The following is a 27804-nucleotide window of genomic DNA, read 5'->3' as shown; positions in this document are numbered from 1 at the left end:
TGTATGATTCAGTGTATGAAAAGGTAAACATCCATAGAACTGTATATATTATAATTTGTGTGAATGTGAAGTTACAGCAAGGCAAACAAGAAGTGAGCACTGTCCCAATACTGTTGTGGGATGGAAGAGCGCTGTGGAAGTAGGTGGTGGTGAGGAGAAAAGATTAGGTGGCAGTTTTAGTGAGAGTTTTCTTAATGAAGGCTCAGAACAGCACAGACCCCTGCGTGGGAGCTGCACTTCTGCTCAAATCAGAAAAAACTCTGAACGACTTACAGTATTCCTCAGCAGAGCAGGAAATGACATTATGGGCATTGCGTGCAGGGTAATTGTAGCTTAGAGTCACATCACCACTCAACCGTAAGTCGCATGTCTGTGTCTTTGAAAATGCAAGTGAAAGTGTCAAAGTGTCATTTGTTTTAACTTCTATTAGATGAAATACTTCCACTAAAGTGTTGCGTGCAGTGGAGACCCAAACATGCTGACAGCTATGCATATTTTAGCCAGTTAACTTCTCCATGTGCACTGCCCATAGCTGTTCCGATCTTTACCCAAAGTATAGTGTTCCGCAATGTGATTTTATACAAGCTGATTTAGTTACCAAACTGAAATGAATTAAAACTTAGAAAATGGTTTTCTAAACATTAAAGTATTGAGTTAATAAAAGGCAATACAGATGCTTAAAAGTGATTAAGACAGTCTCCTCTTTCACTGTGAAATGGCCACCGTTTGCTGCTCTGTGAAATAGGAGCTCAGTGAGGATTATTCTGTGTATGTGTGGAGGATGCTGCTATTATAGTCATCTATCTCCCTGTGGCTTTGTTCTGCCTTCACTCTTAAACTTACCTTTCCATCATTATGACTCTTGCCAACCATACAGAATGCATGAAGCACAGAGTACCACATTCTCCTGGGGTTTTCTGGGAAATGCAAGAAACTCTACAGCAGGTTGAGAGATAGATGGACACTTAATCAAACGCAATACTGTTATTTGATGTAAAGCTGCACACTGGTGGTGACTGATTTGTTGAAATGCATGCATGCAAACACGAACTAATGTAGTGGGCAGTATTATCTGTTTTCTTAAAGATGTGTTTTTGTTTTTTGTTTTTTTATTTAGTTATGAGTATTTTTGTAAGTAACCATAAGGGTAATTGTCGCTCTGAAACCAATCAGAGAATCAAGAGCTTACACATGTTTGTAAAATAAATTCTAGGTGTGCCTAGCTGGTATATATGTGAAACCAAGAGCAAGATATCTGCCCTCTTTCATTCCAGTTACCTGTTTCTCCATGTCTCTTCAATGCTTTCAGTAAACCCTGATCTCTGTGCTGCAGGTCTTCTTCTTCTTTAAATTTTTTGACGGTTGGCAAAAACATTTTTCCAATTCCATGCACCCCCTCTGTCATACCCTGTTATAATGAAGCTGTCGAATCAATCCAATCATATCTCAATCTGTTTTTAATTCTCATAATGAAATATTAAATAATGTTCAAGAAAAAAATGTTATGAGTTTCAGTATTGTAAAATCTACAATGTACACGCACTGCTACATGTATTTTAAAGTATCATAATTAGGTTACTTAAAACAATTTGTCAAAAATCTATTGAGGTTGTTAGATTTCGGCACAGTACTAGATTGTTAAGTAGCTCTTTGGTGCAAATAAATTACACCCAATACAGCCATCTTATTTGCTCCTTTTTTCTTTCACCATCTCTTACAATCTCTACTATGTTTGACTGTTTATGGTTAAATTACAAGAAAACAACAAAAACACTATTAATTGATTTTAAAAAATAGAAAATATTACCAGGAAACAGTGGTTGTAAATGGGAGCAATGGGAGAGCATTCCTTACAAGCAGGGATTCCCATCCCAGCACTTCACTTCTCCATAGCAACAAATCATGGACAAAGTCATCTTTGGGTACTATACAAAGATATGAAACAAGATCAATTCGAGTCTGATTATTCATGTTCAGTTCAGTTTGGATTTAATCCAGTTCGTTCCTGCTCAGGGCAAATTCAGTCAATTACATTTGAATTTAGTCATTACAGTCCAATTCATCTTGATAGAATTGTAATATTTATTAATCTAAAAACAAATCTCTTGTGATAAAATGAATGAATTTCTTCCTATGAGAAATATAGAAAAATCCGTAGAACCTACACAGTATACACCATATAGCATTGACTTGGCAAATGATCCTTTTCAGTAACATCTTTTATTGTTGCAGACTTAAATACATGTAGCTTTGCATTAGTTCATTTTTCCTTCATTGCTTATTGCCTCCTTTGCTCAGGTTTGTTATGAAGGTATTGAAACGATACGATTGATTAGTAATAGGTTTATTAGTTTTTATATTGTGGAAATGATAATCCACAAGCTTCACAGAAGGATTAGCCTAGGTGAAAGAAAAAAAACCTCTCAGCTTCACACTCACAGCACAGCACTCCCATCCTGCTCTGTCTCTTTCGCTCATACTCACTTGTCAGATTCCTCACTCATTCTCACTCACAGGCTCACGGACACATTATTGTGCGTTTTCACAAAGGAGAGATGGAATGATCCACAGGCAAGCACCAAGTGTGCACTGTGTTCTCTCGCTGTGATCAATAGATGCATTTAAACCTGAGTACAATAGCATATGAAGGGATGTTTATCTGTGTATCATTACATGATATAGACTGTGAAGCAAAGTGTGATGGAAAAGTTGTACTTTTGTCTAAGATAGAAATGCATTGTAGATGTTTTTAATAGCAACAGTTACATAATGTCTTTTTTGAGAGAAGCATTCTGCTGTGCTATTAGGTGCAAATGTCAATACTGTGGAGGAAACTGAGCATGTACCTACTCCTGTAATTTGCAACAATACTGGCCACTAAGGAAAGATTAGGCATGTGGTCTATATAAATGAGAAGGGTAGCACAGTTTTGCCAGGTGCTCGGGGTACAGCGGTCTCCTTGTTTTTCTTCCAGCACAAACCTTTGAGCACTTAAATATTTTAAATGCTTCTGAAAGTTTGATGGGTCCAAGGATCGCAGTGACTGCAAGGAAGTGCAGGAAGAGAGGATTGTTGCTGGGGAGGCGTCACTGGGTCTTGCTGTGGGTTTAATCATAACTTTAACTTGGTCATTTAGTTGCAGTTTTTTAACTGTAAACTTTTTTGTTTGTTTTAGTTCACTGGTGAGTCAATTGATTCAAATTTCAATTTAAAGACATCACCATAATCTTTGGGAAACTATGATGAATATTTTTATAGTAAAACATTTAATCGTATTATAAAAATCATAAGTGAAACAAAAATATAACTGACAGAAGAACTGATAAAATAATCGTTAGCTTCAGCCTTAGATGCAACCCTTTAATAAGAAAGAATGGGAAATTGGTAAAAATAACAATAAGAGATTGATTATTATTGGTAGCAATGATATACAAAAGTCTCATTAAGATCATAATTTGGGTGTTTTATTCCAGCAGAATTTCAAGTGTTTACATTGAAGTTTTGGACATGTGAGATTTTTATTTTTTATTCGGTGCTTCTCTTTTATCTCTTACCGTTGTCATTTATGCCTACTTTAATATAATTACCAGAGACACAAAGCAGTGAGCTGTCAAAGCGATGGGATATCCTGTTAAGACAGATAAATAAATTACCTTATAAGAAAACTTTTTTTGTATAATAAACAAAGTAATCACAAGCAGTGTTTCAAAAGTCATAGCATGTAGTAAAGTGACAGACTAAGGTTGTGTTTTTTAAAAAGCTAATCGAACTGTAATCTTTTTAAGCTTACAAACAATGGAGTTTCTGCCTGACAAGACAGCCTTCTAGGCATCTCTTAATAGTTTTGATGAGAGCTGCTATATGCTACCCCACAATGCCAGGTGGACTAGAGGACATTATTTGTCTCTCTTGCATGACACATGTATGATGTTTGCTGTTCGAAAATCATATGTGTTTTTTTTTCTTTTGTTTGTTTTTGTTTTGTTTTCTCATAAAACATGCTGGTCCAAATTAAGTTTCATTTGTGATTTGTGGCTAAGCAACTCTACTTTAAACTGTCACAAAATAATGTTGCTTTTATGGGGCCGCTCATTGTTTATCTGGCCAGAAAAACCAACATGGAGGACATATACGGTGTGTAGGTGGTTCAGGAAAAACAAAATTACAATTAGTCTCTGAGAAATTATTCTGGAATATGCAGCAGCACAGAAGTTGCACTACAGTTAACTCAGTGACTGGAACAAATTAGCATCTTTAATAATAAATAGTTATTTACATAAAGTCTACCCATTTAATATTCTGCTGGTTCTTAAGGTGCTGCAAGAAGAGCTCTGTCCTGCAGAAGCATAGACTTCTCAAGACTTCTGTCACCAATATATTAACAGCAGATTTTTTAGCCTTACACATTGCAAGCTGAGGCCTGTACAGATATGGATTTTAGATTAACTACTAGTCAAAGGTTTGGTGATATTTTCCCATTTGATTTATTGAGAAAGTGTGTCTAAACTTTTGACTGGTATTGTACATCTGATATTAATTTTCAATGCTTTATTGGGGTATGGTGGTTCTGATAGCATTGTGTCCTGGAGCTACCCACATCCAACAAGTTGACTAAGAGAAGTAGCACATTGTTGTGATTTAAAAAAATTTTTTTCTTAACCAGATAAAACCCATTGAGATCATAATCTCTTTCACAAGGGTGACCTGGCCAAGAGGTCAGTAGCACATGTCAACATGAACAATAAACACCCATCCATCCATTTTCTATACTGATTAGTCCAATTCAGGGTTGTGGGGAAGCTGCAGCCTATCCCAGCGATTAGCAGGTGAGAGGCAGAGCACACCTCGAACAGGTTACCAGTCCATCGCAGTGAACAATAAACAATAAAGACATTACAACCAGTAGACAAGAGTAACAAATTAAATGGTTAAAAACAGAAGCACTACCCAATGCTTTCACATTGTCTGTAGTTTAGGATTAAACGTAAGGCTTCAAGTGAATCAGTTTAGACAACTCTGAGTCATTTTGTAGTCTGTTCCATGCTGGTGGGGCGGCAAAACTAAATGTTCTTTTTTCAAGCTCAGTGCACACACAACGGACAGTCACACTACAAAAATCACAAAAGCATAATGGCTTTTAGTCCTGTGGAAATATTTTCCAAAATAGTAAGAAGAGCTTGAAGTGCTTTGTATAACAAAGATAGCCGATGTGTTTCCCTGCGTACATTTAAAGATGGTCAGCCAGTTTTGGTATATAGATCACAGTTGTAAGGAAAATGCAACTTTATGAAACTCAGAGCACAGTTATACACAGAGTTTAAAGAGTATAGATATGTTTTTAAAGTCCCTGTAAAAATTATATCACCATAATAAGGGAAAGGCAAAAAGGTTGTAGAACAGTTGTATTCAATTTTTGATGCTTTCCTTGATATGGAAGATGTGAGTGAAGTTTGTTCTTTTTTTTTTATTTGTTTATTTGTGTTATGAAATCCTACTTCAGGTGTTATAAATCACCTAAAAACCTTTCTTTGTTCCTCGAATTTGTAGATTTAAAAGTTTTTGCAGCAAAAAAAAGACAATAAAGTTATATTGTGTTTCTGTGATTTTCATTCTCTTATGTTGCTCTTCTCTTCTGTTTACAGAACTTTATAAGAATTGTGTCTAAACAAAGATTGTATTTACTCTTTTACAGTTATCCAGCTGTATGCGAGTTCCTACAGAGCAATAACCTATTATCAATTATCAGAGCACACGAAGCGCAAGATGCTGGGTATGGTATCACTACAACACGCATAATTAGACACACCAATTGACTCAAACAAAAATAAATATATATTTATAATTATAGATTAAAAAAATATATTTTTTTAATTTTCTGCCTGTACCTTTACCCAACTGCCTTGAAGCTACCGGATGTACCGTAAAAGTCAGACCACTGGATTCCCATCCCTCATCACCATCTTCTCAGCGCCAAACTACCTGGATGTTTACAACAACAAAGGTCAGCAAAGCTCTTGTTTCATTTGTTCATTGCAACTCTTTGCAGCTCTCCCTGTTCTTTTTTTAATAGCCTAGTATGATGAAGAAAAAAAAAAAAATATATATATATATATATATATATATATATATATGACTACAGTATTAATTTATTGTTAAATTAACTGTTAAAACAATAAACAGTGGAGCCTGGTGATGTGACAGAGACGCGCCTCATCCCACTGTTCTAACATCTGTAACCCTGGAACTAAAAGTTACATATCAGAAAATTGAAAACATGTTTTCAATGCAACTGTTTTTAAAGCACAAACTTGTGTGCACTAGTTAATGTAAGTGCATTTAGCTGTGAGCAGGCATAAGTAAGCATCAGGGAGCCCCCGTTTGTTTGTGTTCTCAGATCTGTGTCTTGGTTGCCATCGGCTATGAGAGATGGGGTGCGTGGGAGGGACTGTCAGCATTGCTGACTATCTCCATGTGGCTTTATCCCTTTTGATGTAACAGTGTCAGCAATCTCTGGCCTCAGCTGGGCCACCTAGTGGTAAAATATCACATTTAGTCTCTTCCTGTTCATGGTAGGGAAAAAATCAAAAAGAGTAATGTCACTGAACATTAAAACATTTAAATAGAGCATATGACATGCTAACTAAATGACTATGATCCACAGCTGTATACTGTCTCTTTAAGGATCACATTATCTTTTCGAACCTACCATAACAAAGATAACATTCTATTAAAATTGTTCAGCTGTGATCCTTTTGCATCTGGAAATGTAATAAATAATGTAGCCACTGAGGCTATTCAGAGTTTATAAATGTTTCTACTACAGGCTTGTTTAAATAAAATAAAACAAAACATTGGAGTTTTTGTAAAGAGTCAAAACTAAATACCTCCAGTCCAGCCCTATTAACTGAAGTCGAAGTGTCAGGATTCTTCATCCTAGCAGGTCCTGAAGTGTCTGTTCCTCTATATTACAGGTCAATGCTTTTTCATCGTAGTAATTCTGTTGTGTTGATGTAATTGCCAGTATGCATGTATAGAATGCATCATAATGAACCATCATTTGTTTTAAATAACAGATTTATTCATTTCAACCTCAGTTCATGATGCTGTCATGGCTCATCAAGCAACAAGAAAGACTTGTTTTGGCTCTATAGACATGTAATGCTTTAAGTTTATCGGATACAGCAACAAGTTGCTAAATATGTGTTTTCCTTCACTTAAACTATCGAGTATTTTACACTTAATAATTATAAACAATTATTGAAGAATATATTAAAACCTGTATTTCATACAAAGCTTTGTCTAAATTCATTGTGTGACTATAATATCAGGCTATAAAATGCAGGCAGAATTAAACAGTTTCATTCTTCTGTCTCCGCTGTTTCCCCAACAGCCGCTGTGCTGAAATATGAAAATAATGTCATGAACATTCGACAGTTCAACTGCTCACCACATCCCTACTGGCTTCCCAACTTCATGGATGTCTTCACTTGGTCTCTGCCATTTGTTGGAGAAAAAGGTAGAAAGCCCTTTGACATCTGACAGAAGATTTGAAATTCTTTATCACACCCTGATTTATTCTATCCACTGTTTCCACCTGTTTCCTCCACACTTTATCCTTCACAGTCACAGAAATGTTGGTGAACGTGCTAAGCATCTGCTCTGATGATGAACTCATGAATGATGAAGATGAGATTTTTGATGGTGAGAACTCTGCAAAGGACATTCAACAGTTCACTAATTACTGCATATTTATCATTGGTGTATTGTGGGTTCAGTTGACCCGCCACACTGAGCTAGATCACATTCATATCTAAACTTTGATGAGAAAAACAAGTCAGGAAAATCTCTAAGAGGATTTTGTGTGTGTGTGTGTATTACAGCGGGGAGGTCTTTACAATCATTTTATCACTAAACATAAGACTACTTACACAACTTTAATTACAACAGAGAAGTCAGTAAGGGCCACTGTCCTACAGGTTTTAGACTTTTCACTGCTTTAAAACACCTTATTCAAATTAAGGGTCATTGTGCAGAACTTGATAACAAGCTGTTGTTGTCAAGTTCTTTTTCTTTTCTTTTTATTTGAATGGAGGTGTGTTGGAGCAGGGAATCAAATAACACATGTAGGACAGTATGGAAGACAAAGGACCGGATTTTCAGATCCCTTATGTAGACTATAATGACACTATGTATTGTATATAGTCCAATGGGTACAATATAAAATTCAGTGGCTTACATTAACGATCCATTGCAGTTTATCACATAAACACAGTATCCTCTGCACATACTTACACACATCTATTTTATATACTCTAAAACACTACAAATGGTTTTATGTTTAAATAGCTTGTGAGAGCATATGTAATTTCTGAAAACTTGGGATGCCTTTTTTGTTTGTTTGTTTGTTTGTTTGTTTGTTTGTTTTCTGCAGCCAATGCAGCTGCAGCACGCAAGGAGGTGATTCGAAATAAGATTCGTGCTATTGGCAAAATGGCCAAAATGTTCTCAGTTCTCAGGTAAGTTTTTTTATTTGTGTACATATGACTATGTCTAGGTGTGACTGCATGGTATATTTTCAAACTGTATAAGGCGTGTGTGTGTGTGTGTGAGCGTGTGTGTGTGTGTGTGTGTGTGTGTGTGTAGAGCAACAGGCACAAAGTGTTTTTCTTTGGTTTGATAAAGGTTCGGCTCAATTTTCCAACCCGTTTGTATGTCTCTGGTGTTCCTGCAGAGAGGAGAGTGAAAATGTGTTGACACTTAAGGGCCTGACGCCCACTGGCATGCTGCCAAGCGGGGTTCTTTCTGGAGGCAGACAGACACTGCAGAGTGGTGAGTACAGGGCTCAGACTAAGCCTGTTCTCTACAATTTATTCCCTTTTTTGTGTTTCTCTTCCTCATCACCATCCTTATCTGTCCCTGTATGTCTAAAGTCCCTTTCACACAGTCGCAAATTTCTATTAACCTTGTGGCAATTGAATGTGTTGGTGTTACAAAGCTCCTCTCAGTACTTTTACATAACATTTTGAGACTGTAATTTGACTAATTGACATGATACACAATTTTCAACATGGCAAAAAAGTAAGTGCTGAAGTCACATCAACAGACACACACCAACAGGGGTGGGTTCACTTGATATATGATCAGTTATTTAGGGGAATCAGGAAGGTACCGATATCAAAATAAATAACAATGCTGTTAAAACTGTCCTTTTCCTCAGTTTTACCCTGTGCAGCACCAAATAATTTTTATCTAAATCTGAGCCGTATAAAGTGTTTAAATTAAAGAAGCTTCTCCTCTCTATCTGAATATGTATCAACTGCTCCCATCCACTGCCACTTTTTTTTTAAACAATGCTCTGTTTTGTTTTGTTTGGTTTTTTTGTTTGTTTGTTTGTTTTTTTACACTAACACAGTGCACTTGGCAAGCTTTAGCTTCATGTTAGAACATGGATTTTTATGGCAATGTGATGTGTTGAATTCAGTAAACTGTGACTATAGTATGATATACAACATTTCACATATTGTCCAGTCTTACACAATGTGGGAAATGGGCTTATTTTTCCTCCCTGAATTATAATATATTATCGCCTGCCTCTTATGACTATGAGTTTTAGCTTTTCCCTGGTGCTTCTTTTGCATCCTACAGTAGGACCTGACCAGCTGCTGGTTGGCAGAACTGTCATCCAAGATTGCAAAACCAGACAGACAAGCCTGTGCACTGTTTGGATTGATTACAAGGAAGCCTTCACTGGAGAGCTTTCATTGAAAACCCAATGAGGCTATGGAAAACCACCCTTGAGGCCAACTTTGAGGCAATTGCACAAGTGTCCATCAAATGTGGCATATATCAAGGAGAAATGCCTCTGTTCTGCATAGGCCTAGACCCCCTTAGTTAATTAATCAACAAGACTCAATATGGATACCAACTCAGGAATGGGGCCACCATCAGTCACCTCCTCTACATGCATGACATCATGCTGTATGCTGAGAGCAAGTGAAACATCGACTCACTGATCTACACCACCAGCATCTACAGCAGGGAGATCAGAATGTCATTTGAACTGTAGAAATGTAGCCAGCTGATGACAAAGAGAGGGACGGTAGTCCATACGGAGGGCACTGCACTCCCAGCAGACAGAATAGAAGATGTTGAGGAGAGCTACAAGTACCTTGGCAATACCACAATACCACAGGCAAATGGCAACCATGAAGAGGCCACAAGGGAAGCTGCAACAGTTAAATACAGTATCTGAAACAAGTAAGGCAATTCCTGAGAAGTAAGCTCAATGGCAAGAACAATATCTGGGAAATTAACAGCTATGCCCTGCCTGCCAGTGATCAGGTACCTGCTGGGATAATAAGCTGGCCAAAGGAGAAAGTTTAGACCACAGATGTTAAAACATGAAAGTTGCTCACCATGCATGGAGGGTTCCACCCCAAATACAGTGTCCAGAGGCTATTCACTAAGCACAAGGAGGGAGGCAGAGGAATAGTAAGCATTGGAGCCATTGTACAAGATGAAACATCCAAGCTTCATGAATACATCAGGAAGATGGCCTCAAGAGATGAAGCACTTTGTAAATGTCTCAGGCAGTGGAAACTGGAGTGAAAGAGTTGGAGGAACCATCATGGGAGGAAAAAAACCTGCATGGGATGTATCACCGACAGATAGCTAAAGTGGCGGATATGAACAAGTCCCACCAATGGCTAGTGAGGGCTGGACTGAAGGACAGCACAGAGGAGCTAATCATGGTGGCACCAGAGCAAATCTTGAGCACAGTGCAAAGAAGCCCCTAAAACAATCCAGCACATAACAACAGGGTGCAAGATACTGGCAGGAAAGGAATACATGAATAGCCATACCAAGTAGCCAGCATAGTGTTCAGAAAAAAGAATGTCAGGAAAAAAGAACATGAGAAACTGGAGAAAGCCTGGAAGGCGAAAACGACCATAGTACCAGTGGTCATCAGAGCACTGGAGGCCGTGTCCCCCAAACTGGAGAAGTGACTCCAACAGATACCTGGAGAAACATCAGACATCTCTTCACAATCATAGGAACTGCTAAAGCTCTGTTTTCACCACTGGGTGCAAGTCGGGGCAGGGCGAGCCAGGACACATTTTTTAGTGTTACCACACGCGAAAACTGGGAAGGGTACCCTAATGTCCAACCCGACACGTCTTACTTTGTTGGGACACTTCTGTTGGGGTACCATTCTAACCGACCTGACAAGAAAGAGTGGAGTTTGACACATTGCAATCAGTTGATTGGTTGAGACAAAAAAGTCACGTGGCATAAAAACAAAGCAGAAATAGTTCCTTGATAAGCAACACATTTCCTTTTTTTTTTTTTTTTTATTAAATCTCCATTTATAATGGCGTTACGAAGCACCGCCAAGAAGAAAGAACACAAACAGTTGGATGACCGCCATTCTCCTCCTTTGTTTCTGAGTCATGTTTTGGTTCCACTAAGGCTTTGTGCCATGATGACGCCATGCTATTACATAGCTGAGGCATCTATTACTATTCGAAAGATACTCCACCTCTCAGGTAAGGTTACTGTTGGCTGTGAAATGCAACAAGATTACAGTTTACAAACCATATCCACACCCTAACCATCCCAACCTGCTCCCAGGACTCTGGTAGAGGAAAACGAGCTTGAGAGTGGCTCAGTTGGTAGAGCGGACTGTCCAATAACTGGAAGGTTGGCAGTTCGATTCCCACTTCCCCTAGTCATCTGTTGTTGTGCCCTTGGGCAAGACACTTCACCCTACTTGCCTCCAGTGTTGGCATCACTGCTGGTATGAATGTGGATGAGCATTCGGTGGTGGTCAGAGAGGCCGTAGGTGCAGATTGGCAGCCATGTTTCCGTCAGTCTGCCCCAGAGCAGCTTTTGGGGCAAATATTGTTAAGTGATTAAAATGTGTAAAATATAATTTATTTAACCTTTATTTTACCAGGAAAAAAATCCCATTGAGTTTAAAAACCTTATTACAAGGGAGTTTATATATAAATAACAAACAATTATGGAGTGTTTTATGCTCATTTACACATTTGTAATTTTTAGTTTTATTTACATGCTTAAATATTTAAAACAGACACACAGATGCACACACACTGTTTTCCCAAACTGTACAGTACTGCAGCATCTTTTGGTATTTTCCTTCTGAAAAACTGTTTAAGCTCTTGTCTTGATTGACTGCTCCAAAATGACTTCTTTCTCTATAGAAGGTAGTTCATGGTGATGCCGTTAGGTAAAGAAGAAAGTCGCAGATAATCAGGAGCAGACATTTTCAGTACCAGAGTGTTGCACATGTTAAAACAATAAATTAAAAAAATAATTAAACCTGTGTGTAACACAGAGAAACAAAAGGAAAGATAAACCGTGGGAAGTGCCAGTGCAAATTATTCTTATTATTTTTGTGGTCTTAACTAAAATGTGTCACTCATGTCAGTCCGCCACTCCTTCTCATCTCATATCTCTGTTATTTCTTCTTGTTGATTTTCCTTTGTTATCTTTTTTTATGAATTATCTAACCCCAGATGCCAATTCTCTCAGTATTAACACATGGCGCTCCTCTGAGTTTGGCTGCATTGACAATGAACATCTATAGCTCATCTGACCAAAACATGAGTTGCCTTCTCCCTGGGGCTGCATTGAACATTTGCATGGCTTTATCAGGCGTAACCTGCTCCCCTCCTCCCCCTTCAGCCACCATTGAAGCCATTGAAGCCATCGAGACGAATGATGAGGACAGAGAAGGTAAACTGGTGCTCCTTCTCCCACCTCTATCACTATGTTTTCAGGGTATCCTGCTGTAGAGGCCCCATGTGAAGTTCATGGACAGTTCACACAACAATAAGCCCACTCTTTGTACGCTTTTAGTTCAAGACACATTACTTTGCTGTACAGCAGTAGAACAAAAGAAACCCAAATAGATAATCTGATTTTAAATCATCTTTAAATAAATAAAGTCAAATATACATAAAGAGGATTATTAAGGAACAATTTTCCAATGGATGTTTAGGTGATGAAGAGGAAAACATATCACAACTGGGGGTAAATGCATTGTGGAAATATGGTGTGAGATCATGTTTTTATTACTAGCACTCAAACTGGAGGGAACTAAGAAGGTGATATGTCAGCTTGATGCAACTCTCACTAGCATCTACAGCCTAAACCAAAATGAAAATGCTTTTGCATTTTAAGGTATCAAGGAGTGTTCATAATTATTTAAAATCCTGCAAAGTGAAGTGCTGCTACAAGATGCATGACTAAAGCACATTGTTTTGGGTCTGACTTGTAAATGGCCTCCATCTAGTTCAAAAGATTGTTGCATGCACAAGAACAAGAAAAAGTCCAGAGCATCAACATTAAATACTTATTTTGACTGTTTCTGAGGTCATTTATACTCACGAATCATGAAGCTGAAGTTTGAGACAACAGTTTCCAGCACAAGCAATCTTTTTCTATATGTATCTACTATTTATTCATGTGTCCTGTTTGGGAGACAAGTAAAGCTATGACATTGTGTAGAAATGTGCTTTGAGTAATTTATAAAAACTAAAATTAACACAAAACCCCTACCTCATAAAGCTACTAGACTATATAGGCATCATTCTTTTTTATTAATATATTTTTGGAGGAAACTGGATGCTGGAGGGACGTGTATATTGCAAGACTACCATTTTAGTCAATGGGTAACTTTACTTTATGGGAAACAAAAGAAAGGCGGTGGTGGAGCTGGGCATCCGATCCACCAGATTATGTAAAAGGGTGCCAAATATGTGTACAAGACACATGCACAATTCTTACTTCAGTAAGTTTATACACATTTAATCACTCATTAAATTGTTGGCTAGTTTAAAATTAAAGTCAAAATCTACCTTGATTTTAATTTGTTAATTGTTCTTTATTTAACCACTTTTAGTACTTCATAAAAAATACATCATTTAAATTTTCCCATAAATAACTTGGAAATTCCCACTTCTGAGTTAAAAAAAATGACCATCATGCTGCATTCTGGTCCAATCAAAACTACTACATCTATGTCTCAACACAGTACCAGCTGCTCACTTTTAAATACAACAACTCAAATTGTTTCCTTTCTTGTTTTATTTCCCCACAAGATGTAAACACATATCACCTTAGTTGTAAAAAGTGCTTAAAGTACCGAAGCTCATCATTTTTACTGACTGTAAGGGGTCAAGCCATCACTGACTGGGAAAGGGCACTTCAAGGGGCAGACAGACTTGAACAGGGGCCAGTGCCCTACTGACCTTCCACCTGGATGAACCCATGGCTTTTGTGTTACATTACTGTGTTACAACTAATGTCCCAATTAATACTTTGAGTTAAATGATAGATGTTTCTATTTTAAAAAGTATGTATGAATGATATGTGATCATGAGGACTTACAGACTGAAATCACGTGTTATCTATGGGCATTTACTGGGAAGTGCCAACAGCATTTGATATAAACAACATGAGATATGAGTAGAAAAACTTAAAGATGGTGCCTTTACATGATCTTGATACCTTTATATGTGTTTTCTTCTTCAGCTATTCGTGGATTCTCCCCTCAGCACAAGATCACCAGCTTCGAGGAGGCTAAGGGCTTAGACCGCATCAACGAACGCATGCCACCTCGCAAGGATGGGGTGAACCATGTGGGTCACTCCATGGGCAAGATGAATATGTCAGAGGCAAACGGCACAGAAGACAACAGCAACATCCAGTGATGTGCTGTCTGAGCCTCACAACCGTGCTGCTGTTGCGCTGTGCAGCAAGACTTTGCTAAATCGGAAATTCAGGCCTCAGAACATAGAACTAAAACAGGCCCACAGGTAGAACATGAAATCTGCAGCAAATCTAAAAACGGGCAAAAAGGTCATTTATTTTATGACAGTATGTCATTGCACAGTTGGGGGAGGGGGAGCTGGGGTTCACAGCAAAGGGCAGCAATAAAGAGAGACCCACAGGCTGCAGCTTGACTGCAAAGAATTGTGGTTGAAAGTTGTCTCTGACTGTTGTTCCCTTTCTCAATTCAATTACAGACTGAATTGTTGGGGGTTTTGTTGTTTTTGAGTGCTGATATGCGTGCTCCTTTATTACAGGGCCTGACAGAAGACATAACTGCAGTATCCATGCCACACAAATCATTTTACTGTTTTATAAAGTATTTATTATTAATAACTCACAAATTCACTTCAAGAGGAGGAGGATCTTCTTTATCTACATGTTTTGATAGTTTTAGATCACATCACTTTGTGAGCGAAAAAGCAAAAAGAAAGGAAAAAAGCAAAAATGAAAACGTGTCCATCTTCAAACTTGCAGCATGCTGTCTTACCAGTGGACTTAAAATTGATTGATTTACTTTTTACAAAGACATTGTCATTCTGCAGGAAAAGAGGACAGGGTGCACATATGTGCTCACAACTCTAACAGCCAAAGCCATTGTTGTCTGAGATCAAACTCCACCTCGGATATGTCTCAATAATCCCCAGCAGTGCATCTATTCATATTCTTCATCATCAGCCATCTCCCGGAAAACATAACCTGGAGGGGATGAAAAGAGCATTTGGGAAACAGTTCAACTCCTTACTGAAAGTAATCACAAATTAAACACCAAGATTTGACATCTAAAAATGTTACACAGTCCCTTGTAGATGGGCAAATTAATCAATGTGTGCAGCTGAATCTCAGTGGGTTTTATTTCTTTCTAGATCATTAACAGTTATTTACCACAATTTTAGTAACAGTTTAAATCAGAATGGCATCACATTTAATACAGATTTACCTCACATGATCAAACATCTGTATACATTTAATTTTTTGGGTAATATACATTTTGCTGATGGCTGTGGATCATTTAATTTCTTCTGCATGAACACCAGTTCCTGGAAATTGACTAAATGATTTTGAATGTTGGGACATACCCTGCCATCAGTACACTAAACTATTATTTCTCACCTGCTTCTTGCTAAATATATAATAAGAATATGTGCAATCACTCCAGTGTACATCAGCATCCTATGAGGTTTTGCACTTTTTGCTGTGCTGCAAATTCAGAGATTTTATGCTACACAAAGCACTCTTATCAGATGGAGGAGGACGTTCTAGACATTTGTGAATTCATTAAAGTCATTTTTAAACAGGCTATTTAGCAACCACATCTGTCATCATAACAGCTGATCTTTTCCGTGTCTTACAGACTTTAATTTCTGATTTTAGTCCAAGCCAGAATTTAGCTAAGCAAAACTACTGAGACAAAATGTGTTTTCATTTAAACTAAAATCTATCAAGGTTTAATGCAAGGCTATCAAAAGAATTTCAGTTATGAAAACTGAACACAGGCTTATGAATTGATTATAAAATAACATATGGGTAGTGTTTAACATTTTAGTCTTTGATTCTTATTTTTGAATACATTTCTGTCATTTAATCTAACTTCACTGTGGAATACAGTGCAGAAACTAGATAAGAAAAAAACCTTCCCGACAGGCGAAACCACACTGTGATCCAAAAAGAGCATCAAAATATTGTAACATACGTCTAGTAGTAAAACGTCTTTTTTTGGTTTGATGAAGTAGGAAAAAATAATTGAAAATTGAAAACATTTTGGCTAGTTCAAAAAATATAATATGGAAAAGGTTAATGTCCATGAAGCTGTAGTATAAACAATGAATTTCTAGAATTTCCTGTCATTCTTTAATATTTTTTCTAGCTTATATTCCATCTTTCTATTCAATGACAAACGTATGTGAATTCAGGATGGACAAAAAGTGACTTCTAACACAGCATCTATGGTATGGAACGCATCAATGCATGCAATTAAGTTCCTAATTGTTATGTGAGATTATAATCGTGATAGTTGTGTTTCAAATAGTAAACTTGAATTAATTTATTTTTGGAATTATATTTGTAGTTTTATTTGTCTTGTTTTATAAATTTTATAAATAGGCTTCCTTTACTTGTTTTAGTCCATTTTTTTCTTACGTTATTTATTACCACTGCTTTTAATTTTATATTGATTCATTGTATGCAGAGATGCCCTTCTAAGGTGTGAAGCCTTGTGTTTCTATTTCTTCTGTTGTACTGATGTACAGAAAATGTTCAATAGTGTGAATGAATATAATCTCAGTGAAAAGCAACTTGTCAGGCTGCCAAAGCATGATAGCATGATTTTCAAATGTTAATGAAATGGACACAAAGAAAATCAGGTGTCACACTTACATTTAACAGGAAACATTGTATTCTGGTTATATTTACTGCTGATATTATTATTGTTACAATTAAGCTTATGGTTATTTTCCTTCCTCCGTTACTGTTTCTTGTATGGTTGACATGCATACTTCAACAAAGAAATATAATGGATTTTATTTTGCAACATCTTTTTTATTATCTATGGAAATATGTTTTGGCATTTGACTTCCTAAATAATACACACATTGTAAGCATGCCCTATGGGACAAATCACATTTTTTTACTCTTGAATAAAATATGCATGAACAAGTTGCGTGGTATGGTGTCTAGTTCATTAGTTTCGCATTCATTTTATAACATTCTACTGTTACATGCAGAGACCAAAAAAACTGCCTTTTAAATCTTTACAATATGACAAATATTGTCAATAGGTGACAGATTTAGTCTTTATTTATTTGTTTATTTATTTATTTTTAGAGTCATGCTGATGTTATATGAAGTTATGAAAGGGGGTGGAGCCTATCCCAGCAATCATAAGGCAAGAGATAGAATATATAAATGCATACAGTCACCCTATAATAAATTTAGGATCACCAATTAACCCAACACACATGTTTTTGGACTGTGGAAAGAAACCGGGGAGAACAATGGATCTCAGAAATGAAGACAGCATACACAGTTTCTCAAGAGTAAATAAAATTTTAATTCGTTAGACCACCACACGGTTTTGTACTTCATTTAACTGAAATGAAAAGTAGAACTTCTTTTTTGTTCACAAATGTTTATGAGCCCATAAAGTGATTTCTACAATGGAACATTGTTTTTAATGCAGTTCTGCCCAAAAGGACTGAAGAGCACAACCATAAATATTGTTGTGGTTTATAATTTCAGCTTTGTTCCTTGTTTAAACAGATTTTACTAAATTTTGTGACCTTATTTTTAAACTGTATGACCACACAATCTTTGCATAGAGGTGGAGCCCTCACCATCTGTATTTCTGTGTCTCCCAAGATGCTCTTTTTATGTTGGTGAGTATCTATCTTTTCACTTTCAAGCATTACACAAGCTAATTTTTTGCTGTCCCTCTCCCAACTTTGCAGCAGTGATTAATAACTCCTTGGTGGAGATATTGTTTTGTTTCAAATTGTCGGAATGTTAATAACATTAGACAAAAGATGTCAAGCTGAAATGTATTATCCTTGCTGGAGAGGTGAAGCCTGTAAGAAAAATCATGACTATTTTTGAACTACACTTGATCCAAGTACGTGATTGCGTCACAAATGTCAGTGGGGGGCCTATAAGATCTTGACTTGAAGGTGGCAGCAGCAGCTTCATAGAACACCTGCCGATGTAAACCCAGACATTTGGATACATCGCCTGCCGTGGTACAGAAAGTCGGTTGTAAAAAAATTTATTTTGTTTATTTATTTATTTATTACAAACACATTTTGGTCTACGGATTTCAGCGCTCTGACACCGGAAATGAGATCACCATGCCCTCGCCTCCGCCTCTTGTCTATCACAACACAAGGGGCCGACATTAATTTAAATGGTGTCCCTTTAAACACCGCCAAAGCCCAGGCAACAAAAACAATCAAACCTGAGACTTCAAGTCAATAATGGCCCGACTCCAGGCTCGTTTGCAGCCTGGTAGCAACCGCCATCGTCTGCTAATATAGCGCGAGGGACTGAGTGACCGCAGACTCGCTGCTAGTTAACATTACGCAGCTGTCTGTAATCGAAGCTAATCGGCTATCCAACGATAGCTGAAGCTGCGCGTCTTCTCTCCCTACCACATGATACTGACGCACACTGTATAGGGACGGACCTTTATAGGCAGCGATTGGATCCGCTAAAAAAGCCCACAGCGCAGAAATGGACAAAGACGAAGCAGACCGGCTCATAGAGAAGGCGAAACTGTGTTTACGGTCGGGCCGAAAAGACCGGGCGTTGCAGCTGCTATATGAGGCGCAGAATATTTACCCCAGTACCAGGGCCAGAGGTAAAATTAGCTGACGCACATTCTGCAATGACAGTCCGACTTGCTAACGCTGCAGAATTAGTCAAGTAATTCAAGCCTATAGAGTCATGGGAATGTATTTTCATACTGCTTTCTGGATGCAGAATTGTCATCTAGCTTTAATACTGATGTTGAGTTTTCCTGCAAAAAATATGGGTCTGTTTTTTAGGGCTCCCTCCCCCATTGCAATTCATGGAGAGTACCACAGACTGAGACAGCGCTGTATTAAAATCTGAGTATATTCAAGAGCTTTAGTTTGCCTTTTGCTGTAATAGCATCATAACCGAATAATTACGTTGTGTTGATTCCTTTTAACAAAACACGTTAAAAGGACCTCAGATGCACGAAGGCCTCTAATACAACATGATAAACAGTAATAAACATGATGTATACATGGCAGAGGGAGGGTGGGGGGTTGTAAAGAAATGTAAGTAAATCTTTTCATGCCAGACATTGGTAATGGTGCAAAGGTCTGAGGTAAATATGAATTCTAACATTGTGGCTGCCAACTTTAGGTAAACACCGGTGGAAGATTTTGGATAAAGATTTGACAGCTTCTCAGAGCTTGTCATTATCTATATGTTGACTATAACCATGAATGCTTTTGTTGGCCAGTAACAATTAACTGTCACTATGATACCAATTGTATTTTCCTGGATTGTCAGTTGACTGTACACACTGTTGTGGCTGTTTGTAGTGTTGATAGATGCCATACTAAGAAATGGAGGCAGCACTTCCCATGAAGCGAACCATGTGCCTCCACCAACAGGATGGAGAGACGAGGATATAGGAACCCATGAAACCAGTAACGTAAATGTTGATGAAAAAAAGACCTATACTGAAGAGCAACGCCAGGGTGTTCTCAGGTGCACAGTTATTATTTACACTTTCAACTATACACATATCACAATCATAGCAATAACTAAGTGGTTTTGTTTTAGCTACAGGTGCATTTGCATCTGTTGACGAATACCTTTAGGTACAACTGTGACTGACTAAAGTAATCTATTTGAATGTGCATCTAACCAACTACTAAAAAGAGTGTTTCTGTTAGCTGTGGCGCTCGGGGTTGTGTTTTGACATCCAGTATGATTTGTTATTGCAGGATAAAGAATTGCAAGGACTTTTACGAGATCCTTGGTGTTAACAAGAATGCCAGTGATGAAGATTTGAAAAAGGCGTACAGGAAGCTGGCCCTGAAGTTCCACCCGGACAAGAACTTTGCCCCAGGAGCCACAGATGCATTCAAAGGTACTAATAAAGGACAGGAGAAAGGGAAACGTAGTCGGTCAGATATACAGCCCCTAGCAGAATTATTTATAACTTTCCTGGTAACTTGGTAAAACAGGGTTTACCTCTATTATACATGTACCCTGATAGCATGCTTTTCATGCTTTTTTCTTTTCTACAAGTCAGATGTAACGGACAGTTCAGCAATTGCACCCAAACACTGGTAGTGTCTAGTTTGAACAAGCCTAAATAGGACAGATTTCTTAACCCCATCCCTCCACTTTTATTATCGGATTAGCTTAGCATGATCCACAGTTTAAAAAAACACTTCTTTATTCCATGGAAGCACCCCAATTCCTCAACTGTCTGAAGCAAGTTATTTCTCTAAAGCTCCTTTAAGTAATAACCCACATTCCTCTGATTAGGAAGCTTTTGTGCCTTTGCTTGTGTTGCCAGTATGTAAATTCCTAGAGCAAGCTGAACATCCTCCAATGCCCAGGCTGAAATACAAGAGAGCTGTACCAATTTAAATCTGATTCACCGTTTAGGCTTTAGGAGTTGAAATCTATTCCAAAATCTCAATCTGTACCAATGTTCTGCCCAGATAATTATGTAATTTAAGACATCTACAGATCCTGATTTGAACATCCAAACCAGCCCCTGAATTTATCAAGACTTCCCTTCATTATATAAAACAAGTTTAGACATTTGGGAGATAAAAGATCTGGATGCTTTTGCCTTGGTCTGTATGTTTGTATCTGTCCACTCCATCTGGTGTTTGACTTAAGATGTTCACTTATGTTCACAAATCTATTCCAGTTTCATCTATTCATTGTTTTTGTACTCTCAATGCCATTGACAAACGAGGAAACTTTCTCACTTGTTTTTCTTTGCCTAGCTCCTTAAACTCTAGCAAGACGCACATATTGGCACAGGTGACACTTCTATGTTGACTCAAGATGGTGTCACATTAAGGCAACTATGTTCGCTTGCTGTGATTGGTTAGGGAAAAAGAACTCATTCCCCCATGGAAATCATTTTGAGTGCAGGCAGTGTCAGATTTGAGCTGGAAATATTTTAATGTGGTGACAGTTTTGCCTTATATCACGCAATGAATGCTGTTTCTGAATAAGGTGAGTAGCGCAGTTAAGCTTAACTTTATGGAGGCTTTGTTTAGAAGAGTGTAGTCAAGCTTTCCTCCAGTTTTTACTGAAGAACAGACAGCTATGATTACTGCATTTTCCAAATCATTGTTGTTTGGGGGAGGAAAAAACGACAACATTACAATTTCCCTTTGAGATTAATAAAGTATTTTTAATCTAATTTAATTTGCACTTTTAACACATCCATACAGATTCATTTCAAGTAAAGCCAGAGTCACATTCAGAATATGGAAAGGTGGCACAAACATTTGTTGTAAAATAGAAAACGATGTCCAGTAGATAGTCATTACCTGTTTATTTTATGGCAACAGTTGAGCTTGTCTTCAACTATAAGACATGGAAGATTTCTTCTATATATGCGTACTGGGGTAACTTTTACATTTGATTCCTTATTATTGCAAACTGGTTTATTACAATCGTCTAACGATGTAACAAAGCTCCTTTATGGGATGGGTTTTAAACTATGAAGTTAATCTTCCCTAGGGACCCAAAGGAGTGCTAGAAGATGGGATGCTGAGGTAAACATGAGGCAAAAGATACTGCATGAGCTGAAAAGGGCAGGATAATGTCAGTGTTCCTTAAACAGAAAGTTACACAACAAAAGGGGTTTGTATATTTTACCAGCACAGTCAGCAGTTAAATTAAGTGAAAGTTTCTTCTGTATCGGAGTAATCCTGTGATGCAGTCATGGACACATGGCAAGCAGAAATTACTAATGTGATTCAAGATACTTTCAGCAGCCAAAAAATTAACCAGAATGGTGTAAATGTCCTTTTTGTTGCAGCCAAGAGCTAAAGCAAGTCACATTGTCAGACTATGCTTTGGGCATCATGTATGTTACAACTAAATATTCCCCTTTATTCCCTACAGCAATAGGCAATGCATACGCAGTGCTGAGTAATCCAGAGAAGAGGCAGCAGTACGATCAATATGGAGATCAATCTACAACTTTGAATGCACCTCAAAACTCCAGCCACAGTCACCACCGACACTACCGAAACTTCCACAGAGACTTCGAAGCTGACATTTCCCCTGAGGAGCTCTTCAATATTTTCTTTGGAGGAAGGTTTCCCACAGGTTTGTTTGATAGATTTATTTGTGATATATAGTATTGATATGTTATTATTTCACTTAATGGTATGCACCACTGTTTGACTATGCAGGAAATATTCACGTGTACACCAACCAGGGAGCCTCCTACTCGCAGTTTTATCAGCCTCGTCGTCGACGTGCGCATGAAAGGCGCGAGGAGGTGGTGGAGGAAAACCAGAGTCAGGTCAGTGACTCACTAAACATAATTCTGAATCCTTGATAAAGAACCACATTGTCATGTGTTTAATCTTCTTGTAGAGATGCAGCAATAATCACTAATAGGCACTGAAGAGGCACAGTAATATTTGGGGATGCATTTTGAAAATATTTGCTGCACCTCAAGTGACTTAATCTCAGCACACAGCAGTACAGTGCTGGTGTGAGTATTGTGGGATCAGCCTACATAAAGTATTACATGCTTTATAATCTTTTTTGATTTTTATCTTCCCACAGAACACCTTCACAGCTCTTCTGCAGCTTCTGCCTGTGCTGGTGTTAATCCTCATATCAGTGTTTACTCAGATGATGGCCACTAACCCACCCTACAGTCTCTTCTACAAGCCGTGAGTCTGAAAAATCATCAGTCTCATTCTTGAGGCATTCCATAAAATCTCCAGGTTCCACCACGATTAACCCACTCAGTCCACCGAATACATTGAAATCATCTGTTTTTTGGTATCAGGGCCATGGGACTGGTGGTATCAAGAGAAACACAGCACATGGGTGTCCAATACTATGTGGATAAAAGTTTTGAGAAGGAGTACCGTGGAGCTGCACTGGAAGAACTGGAGAAAACCATTGAGAGTGACTATATTGAACACCTGCAGAGCAGCTGCTGGAAAGAGAAACAGCAAAGTAAGAAAACAACCTGCTTGATTTAGTGGTAGAGTTAATAAATTATTTTCACAAAAGTTGCATTTTTGTTTTTATGTGGAGTATTTTATAGTTTCCTGACATAAAACCATTTTACATTGCATTCAGTTTGTCTTTGTTAAAGAGGACCTGTCATGCTTTTCTTCATTTTCTGTCATTTATTGTATTGTATTTGCATGGTATGATGCTAAATTTAATGTTCATATCAAAGGTGACCCTTGGGGAAAAAACAAACAAACAGGAAATTAAGTTAAAATGTGTTTTTCTCTTTTAGGTCTTGGCTGAATTAATAATGTGGAATTTTATGTGCTAAATGTATTCACACATGCAGTAGCGTTATAGGCATTTAATCTACAAGTGATTGGTGTGGGTAGTTATGATTAAATTGTTTAATCTCTATCAGGAAAACATTTATTCTACTTTTGGTGTGTTTTTAAAGAATGTTATTTCAACTAAAGTGTGCATTTTATTGTATTGTCCAAGTGCTTTCCATTGATAATCTGTTTGATGTTCATGTTGACCACTCTGCTGTTCCAGGTTGGATTTGGGCTCAATCACATATCGATGGATTTGAAAAGTTGCTATATTCTGTCAAGCATTAAAAACAATCATGTTTGTAGTTTTACAATGTCGTGCATGAATGGGCAGTGTAGATTTTTGTAGAAATAGCAAGTAATACAAACCTACTGATGTGGAATCCCACGATAAAAACGTAGAGCTGGAAGTGACCAAATTTATAACTTTAACTTTTATGAAATTAATGTAAAAAAGCTTATAAAATGAGTTAAAATGCATCTCTTTTTTGGTATTCCTTTTGCAGAGTCAGACTTGGCAAACCTCGGACAACTTTACCGCGATGAACGGTTAAAGCAGAAGGCGGAGTCAATGAGGCTGGACAACTGTGAGAAGCTGCAACGATTGGTTGGGCGTCTGAGAGTCAAATGAGGACTGTTTGAGAGGAGAAAATGTTTCTTTAGCAAAGTGTGTAATCTGGCCACTTTCTAAAGAAATTTCTTTGGGTACAGTGAAGTCAGTGGAAGAATATACCGCTGGAAACAATGTGCCTTCTCTCCTCAACGATGGTAGAAAGTTGCGTGTTAGCTGCCAGGCGCTAGCTATGACGGTAGCAGCGTCAAGCGCAAACTCACTGTGGCAGTGTGTATGATGTCTCAGAGCCTTCAGAGTTTCTTATAGAAATGGCACAACATATGCAGTGTCCCTTTGGGGTTACAATATGTTCACATATTTGTTTTATCTGTTCAGGTTTTGTAGTTTATCTGTATTTATTTTTGGATGTTTTTGTGGCCTAGCAGAAATTTTAGATGTTTTATTTGTTAACTAATGGAGTGAATGCTAGTTGAGCAACTTGGCTCACAATTTTCTGTGGGAAATAAGTAAAGTGTCATAAATTATACTGTATTGTTGGACAAATCAAAGCGCACCTGTACTGTTGACTGAGTACAGCCAGAGAACCTTTTATACGTGATTTGAACAAACAAATCTGACATTTGGTTTCCTTACTCATCCGGGGGGCACAGTCTAAGTTTCACTTTAATCTTTTGACATAATATTACCACAATGTTCCAGTTGTGTGTACTTGTCTGCAAGACCAGAGCCTCCAACCTCTTCACACAAGTGTTTAATGCATTGACTATTTAGCTTCTGAGGCCACATTTTGAATATGTTATGTTGAAGTCAAGTCCAACTAACTTCCCATTTACACTTCTATGTAATGACAGTGTTTCTTGCTGGATAGCGAGAGCTCAGTTGTGGGCATGTAGGAAAGATTTTAGGGGATTTAATGAAGAACCATGCACAAGCTTAATTTAGTTTTTAGATAGTGGTTTTCCACTTAAATCTGTATTTTCTAAACCCAGCACCCTTACTCTGTATTGATCTTTTATAGAGGTTTTTTTTTTATATATATTAAATCCAACCTTAGATGGATGTAACCTGATGGATAAAAACCTCTTTTCCCTGCCACAGGTAGAAGCCACCATTTTGACCTTTATGTTGTCTAGCCAGGGCATTGTGAGTTGGATGTTGGCTTTGAGAAATTTATTTATAACTAAGCCAAGGCCTTGTACCATTTACAGGAATTAATTTGCATTTCCGTGCATCAAGTCTGCCAAACTGCCTTAGCTGTTCTGATATTCAAATTCATCTGAAGCAATTTTAGGTTAATATTTACTCCTGTGTTCCGTATCGTTTTACTTGCATGCACCCTCGTGAGTGTGTTCTAATTAGGTGCACATTTATTTATTTGGCAAGCACATCCTCATGACCTCCTGACACTATATAATGTAAATGGATGAGAATATTCAGGTACTAAGTTAAAAACATGTAAATCCTTTTCCAGTGATTAATGACACAAGTCAGGCTTTGGAATCAATCAGTGTGGAAGTACACTTGAGTTACACTGCAGAATTAAGCTTTCAGCCAAATATACCAGAAAATTAAAGCTGTAACAAGAATATATACTTGACTTGTCTGATTAATTTATCTATCCATCCATCCATTTATTTTCGTCATGTATCCGGGGTCGAATTGTGGAGACAGCTGCCTAAGCAAGAAATCCCAGATTTCCCTCTCCCCGGCCACATTTGCCAGCTCATCCAGAAGGATCCTGAGTCATTCCCAGGCCAGCTGCCAGATGTAGTCCTGCCACCGTGTCCTAGGTCTTCCCCGGCGTCTCCTCCTGGTGGAACATGCCCACATCACCTCACCAGGAACGCATCCAGGACCATTTAATGGCGATTTGAGTCTTCCTATGATGTCACACATTTAACTGTTTTAAGTCTGTTTTTATGTGACCTTAGCAGTAGCTTTTAGGCTTAAGACATTTTGCTTTATCACACCAGTATTGTTGAAGTCATTTTAAACAGATCTGAGCGATTACAGTTACCTTACCTTGTATACGTTTATAAACCTAAAGGGCCACACTATAAATCAAAGTAAAAACCAAACAAGAAAATACAACTGTAGAATTTTCTGGTAAAATTCTAGAGAGCCACAGATTGATTTTTCAAAGGTCACACAAGCTCAGCGGCTTTAGTCTGTTCTTCAGCTGCCAAAGCTGAATCCAAATTTATACCTAGGAATGTAGAGTAACCTGAGGATGGCATGTCAGAGACACTAAGACGAGCTTGATATGATTTGTCAGGTAAAATAGGAGAAACTGCCTAAAGTAATGTTTGCAAAGCTTGCACAGGTTCAAGAAACCACCAAAACAGTTCTATAAAGGATGCTATGAAGTTTTATCAAGAAGTACAAATCTGAAAAATAAATTTGAGATACTGATTTCTAATTCTGCAAACTTAAAAGAAATTCTGTGAATTGATGACAAAAACATATTTTATTTAAAACTGCACCCACAACTTGACCAAAAAGTGAAGAATTTTTGATATGAAGAAAGTTGAGTTAACTCCATGCAATTAAGAAACAAAACTGATCTAAAGAGGACGCACTGCATTCAGCAGATCAGATGCAAAACTGTCAGTTTTTTTTTTTTTTTGGTCAACACTTTCCTCCGAAACAGACCAACTTTTGTTTAAAAGAAAACAATATATATTTGCACAAGTAACAGAAATGAGAGAAAAAGGTGGGGGCTCGCAAGAGCAACAAACAGAGTAAGTGATTTCTGCCCACATTTTTTTCGTTTCATGGTTTAACATCAGAGTTAGGCAGCAACAATTACTGCTATAAAGACTTACAATTTTATTGTTTTAACACATTTAAATTCACAAAACAATTTATAAATGTGGCATTTTCTCAAAAGCACTATTGTTTCCTGGGGAATGTTACATTGACAAAATAAATTCAGCACAAATAATACAGCCATAATTGAAAATAACCTGAAATTCATTCAATTATATTTCATAAATCAAGAGTTTTACACCAGCAATGAAAATGTCTCCAAGACAGCTGAAACCAGAAGTTTACTTGCAGTGTAAAAAAAGATATGTAGACCTTTTTTTTCACTATCGGAAACTAAATGAGACTAAACCTCTTCCTTTTTAGGTCAGTTAGGATTACTAAAATTATTTCTATTTGCTAAATGCTGCAATTATAGGAGAAAATATATTTTAGTGAAGCTTTTATTACTTTCTTCAAAGTCAAAAGTTTACATATGCAGGGATTACTATGTCTACAAACAATGTGGGAAATCCCAGATGATAACATGTTAAGTGACAATATCTGAGTTAATTGGAGGCACACCTGTGC

General features: G+C 37.6%; 2 protein-coding genes across 3 annotated transcripts in view; both read left to right on the top strand.

The window, feature by feature from the left end:
• Nucleotides 1–17511, top strand: part of ppp3ca (protein phosphatase 3, catalytic subunit, alpha isozyme) — a 33046-nt gene extending 15535 nt beyond the window's left edge. Inside the window, exons 7-14 of one of the 2 annotated variants that reach the window (XM_042009128.1) lie at nucleotides 5693–5770; nucleotides 5907–6001; nucleotides 7391–7516; nucleotides 7624–7701; nucleotides 8432–8516; nucleotides 8732–8829; nucleotides 12709–12759; nucleotides 14560–17511. In XM_042009128.1, coding sequence (XP_041865062.1) covers nucleotides 5693–5770; nucleotides 5907–6001; nucleotides 7391–7516; nucleotides 7624–7701; nucleotides 8432–8516; nucleotides 8732–8829; nucleotides 12709–12759; nucleotides 14560–14738 — 790 coding nt within the window. In that variant the 3' untranslated portion in view covers nucleotides 14739–17511. The remainder of the gene's footprint in view (nucleotides 1–5692; nucleotides 5771–5906; nucleotides 6002–7390; nucleotides 7517–7623; nucleotides 7702–8431; nucleotides 8517–8731; nucleotides 8830–12708; nucleotides 12760–14559) is intronic. The other variant, XM_042009129.1, reaches the window with a different exon arrangement.
• A 1199-nt stretch (nucleotides 17512–18710) lies between these two features.
• On the top strand, nucleotides 18711–26054 carry dnajc18 (DnaJ (Hsp40) homolog, subfamily C, member 18). The gene is made up of 8 exons (XM_042008559.1): nucleotides 18711–19204; nucleotides 19920–20088; nucleotides 20328–20473; nucleotides 22486–22692; nucleotides 22779–22891; nucleotides 23161–23270; nucleotides 23390–23562; nucleotides 24401–26054. The coding sequence occupies exons 1-8, from the start codon at nucleotides 19078–19080 to the stop codon at nucleotides 24523–24525; spliced, it is 1170 nt and encodes a 389-aa protein (XP_041864493.1). The 5' UTR covers nucleotides 18711–19077; the 3' UTR covers nucleotides 24526–26054.
• The last annotated feature ends 1750 nt before the right edge of the window (nucleotides 26055–27804 follow it).

Source organism: Melanotaenia boesemani, chromosome 15 (assembly GCF_017639745.1).
Source record: "Melanotaenia boesemani isolate fMelBoe1 chromosome 15, fMelBoe1.pri, whole genome shotgun sequence".
Taxonomy (NCBI): domain Eukaryota; kingdom Metazoa; phylum Chordata; class Actinopteri; order Atheriniformes; family Melanotaeniidae; genus Melanotaenia; species Melanotaenia boesemani.
The sequence above is the reverse complement of the archived record's forward strand: the minus strand, read 5'-3'. Positions and strand labels throughout refer to the sequence as shown.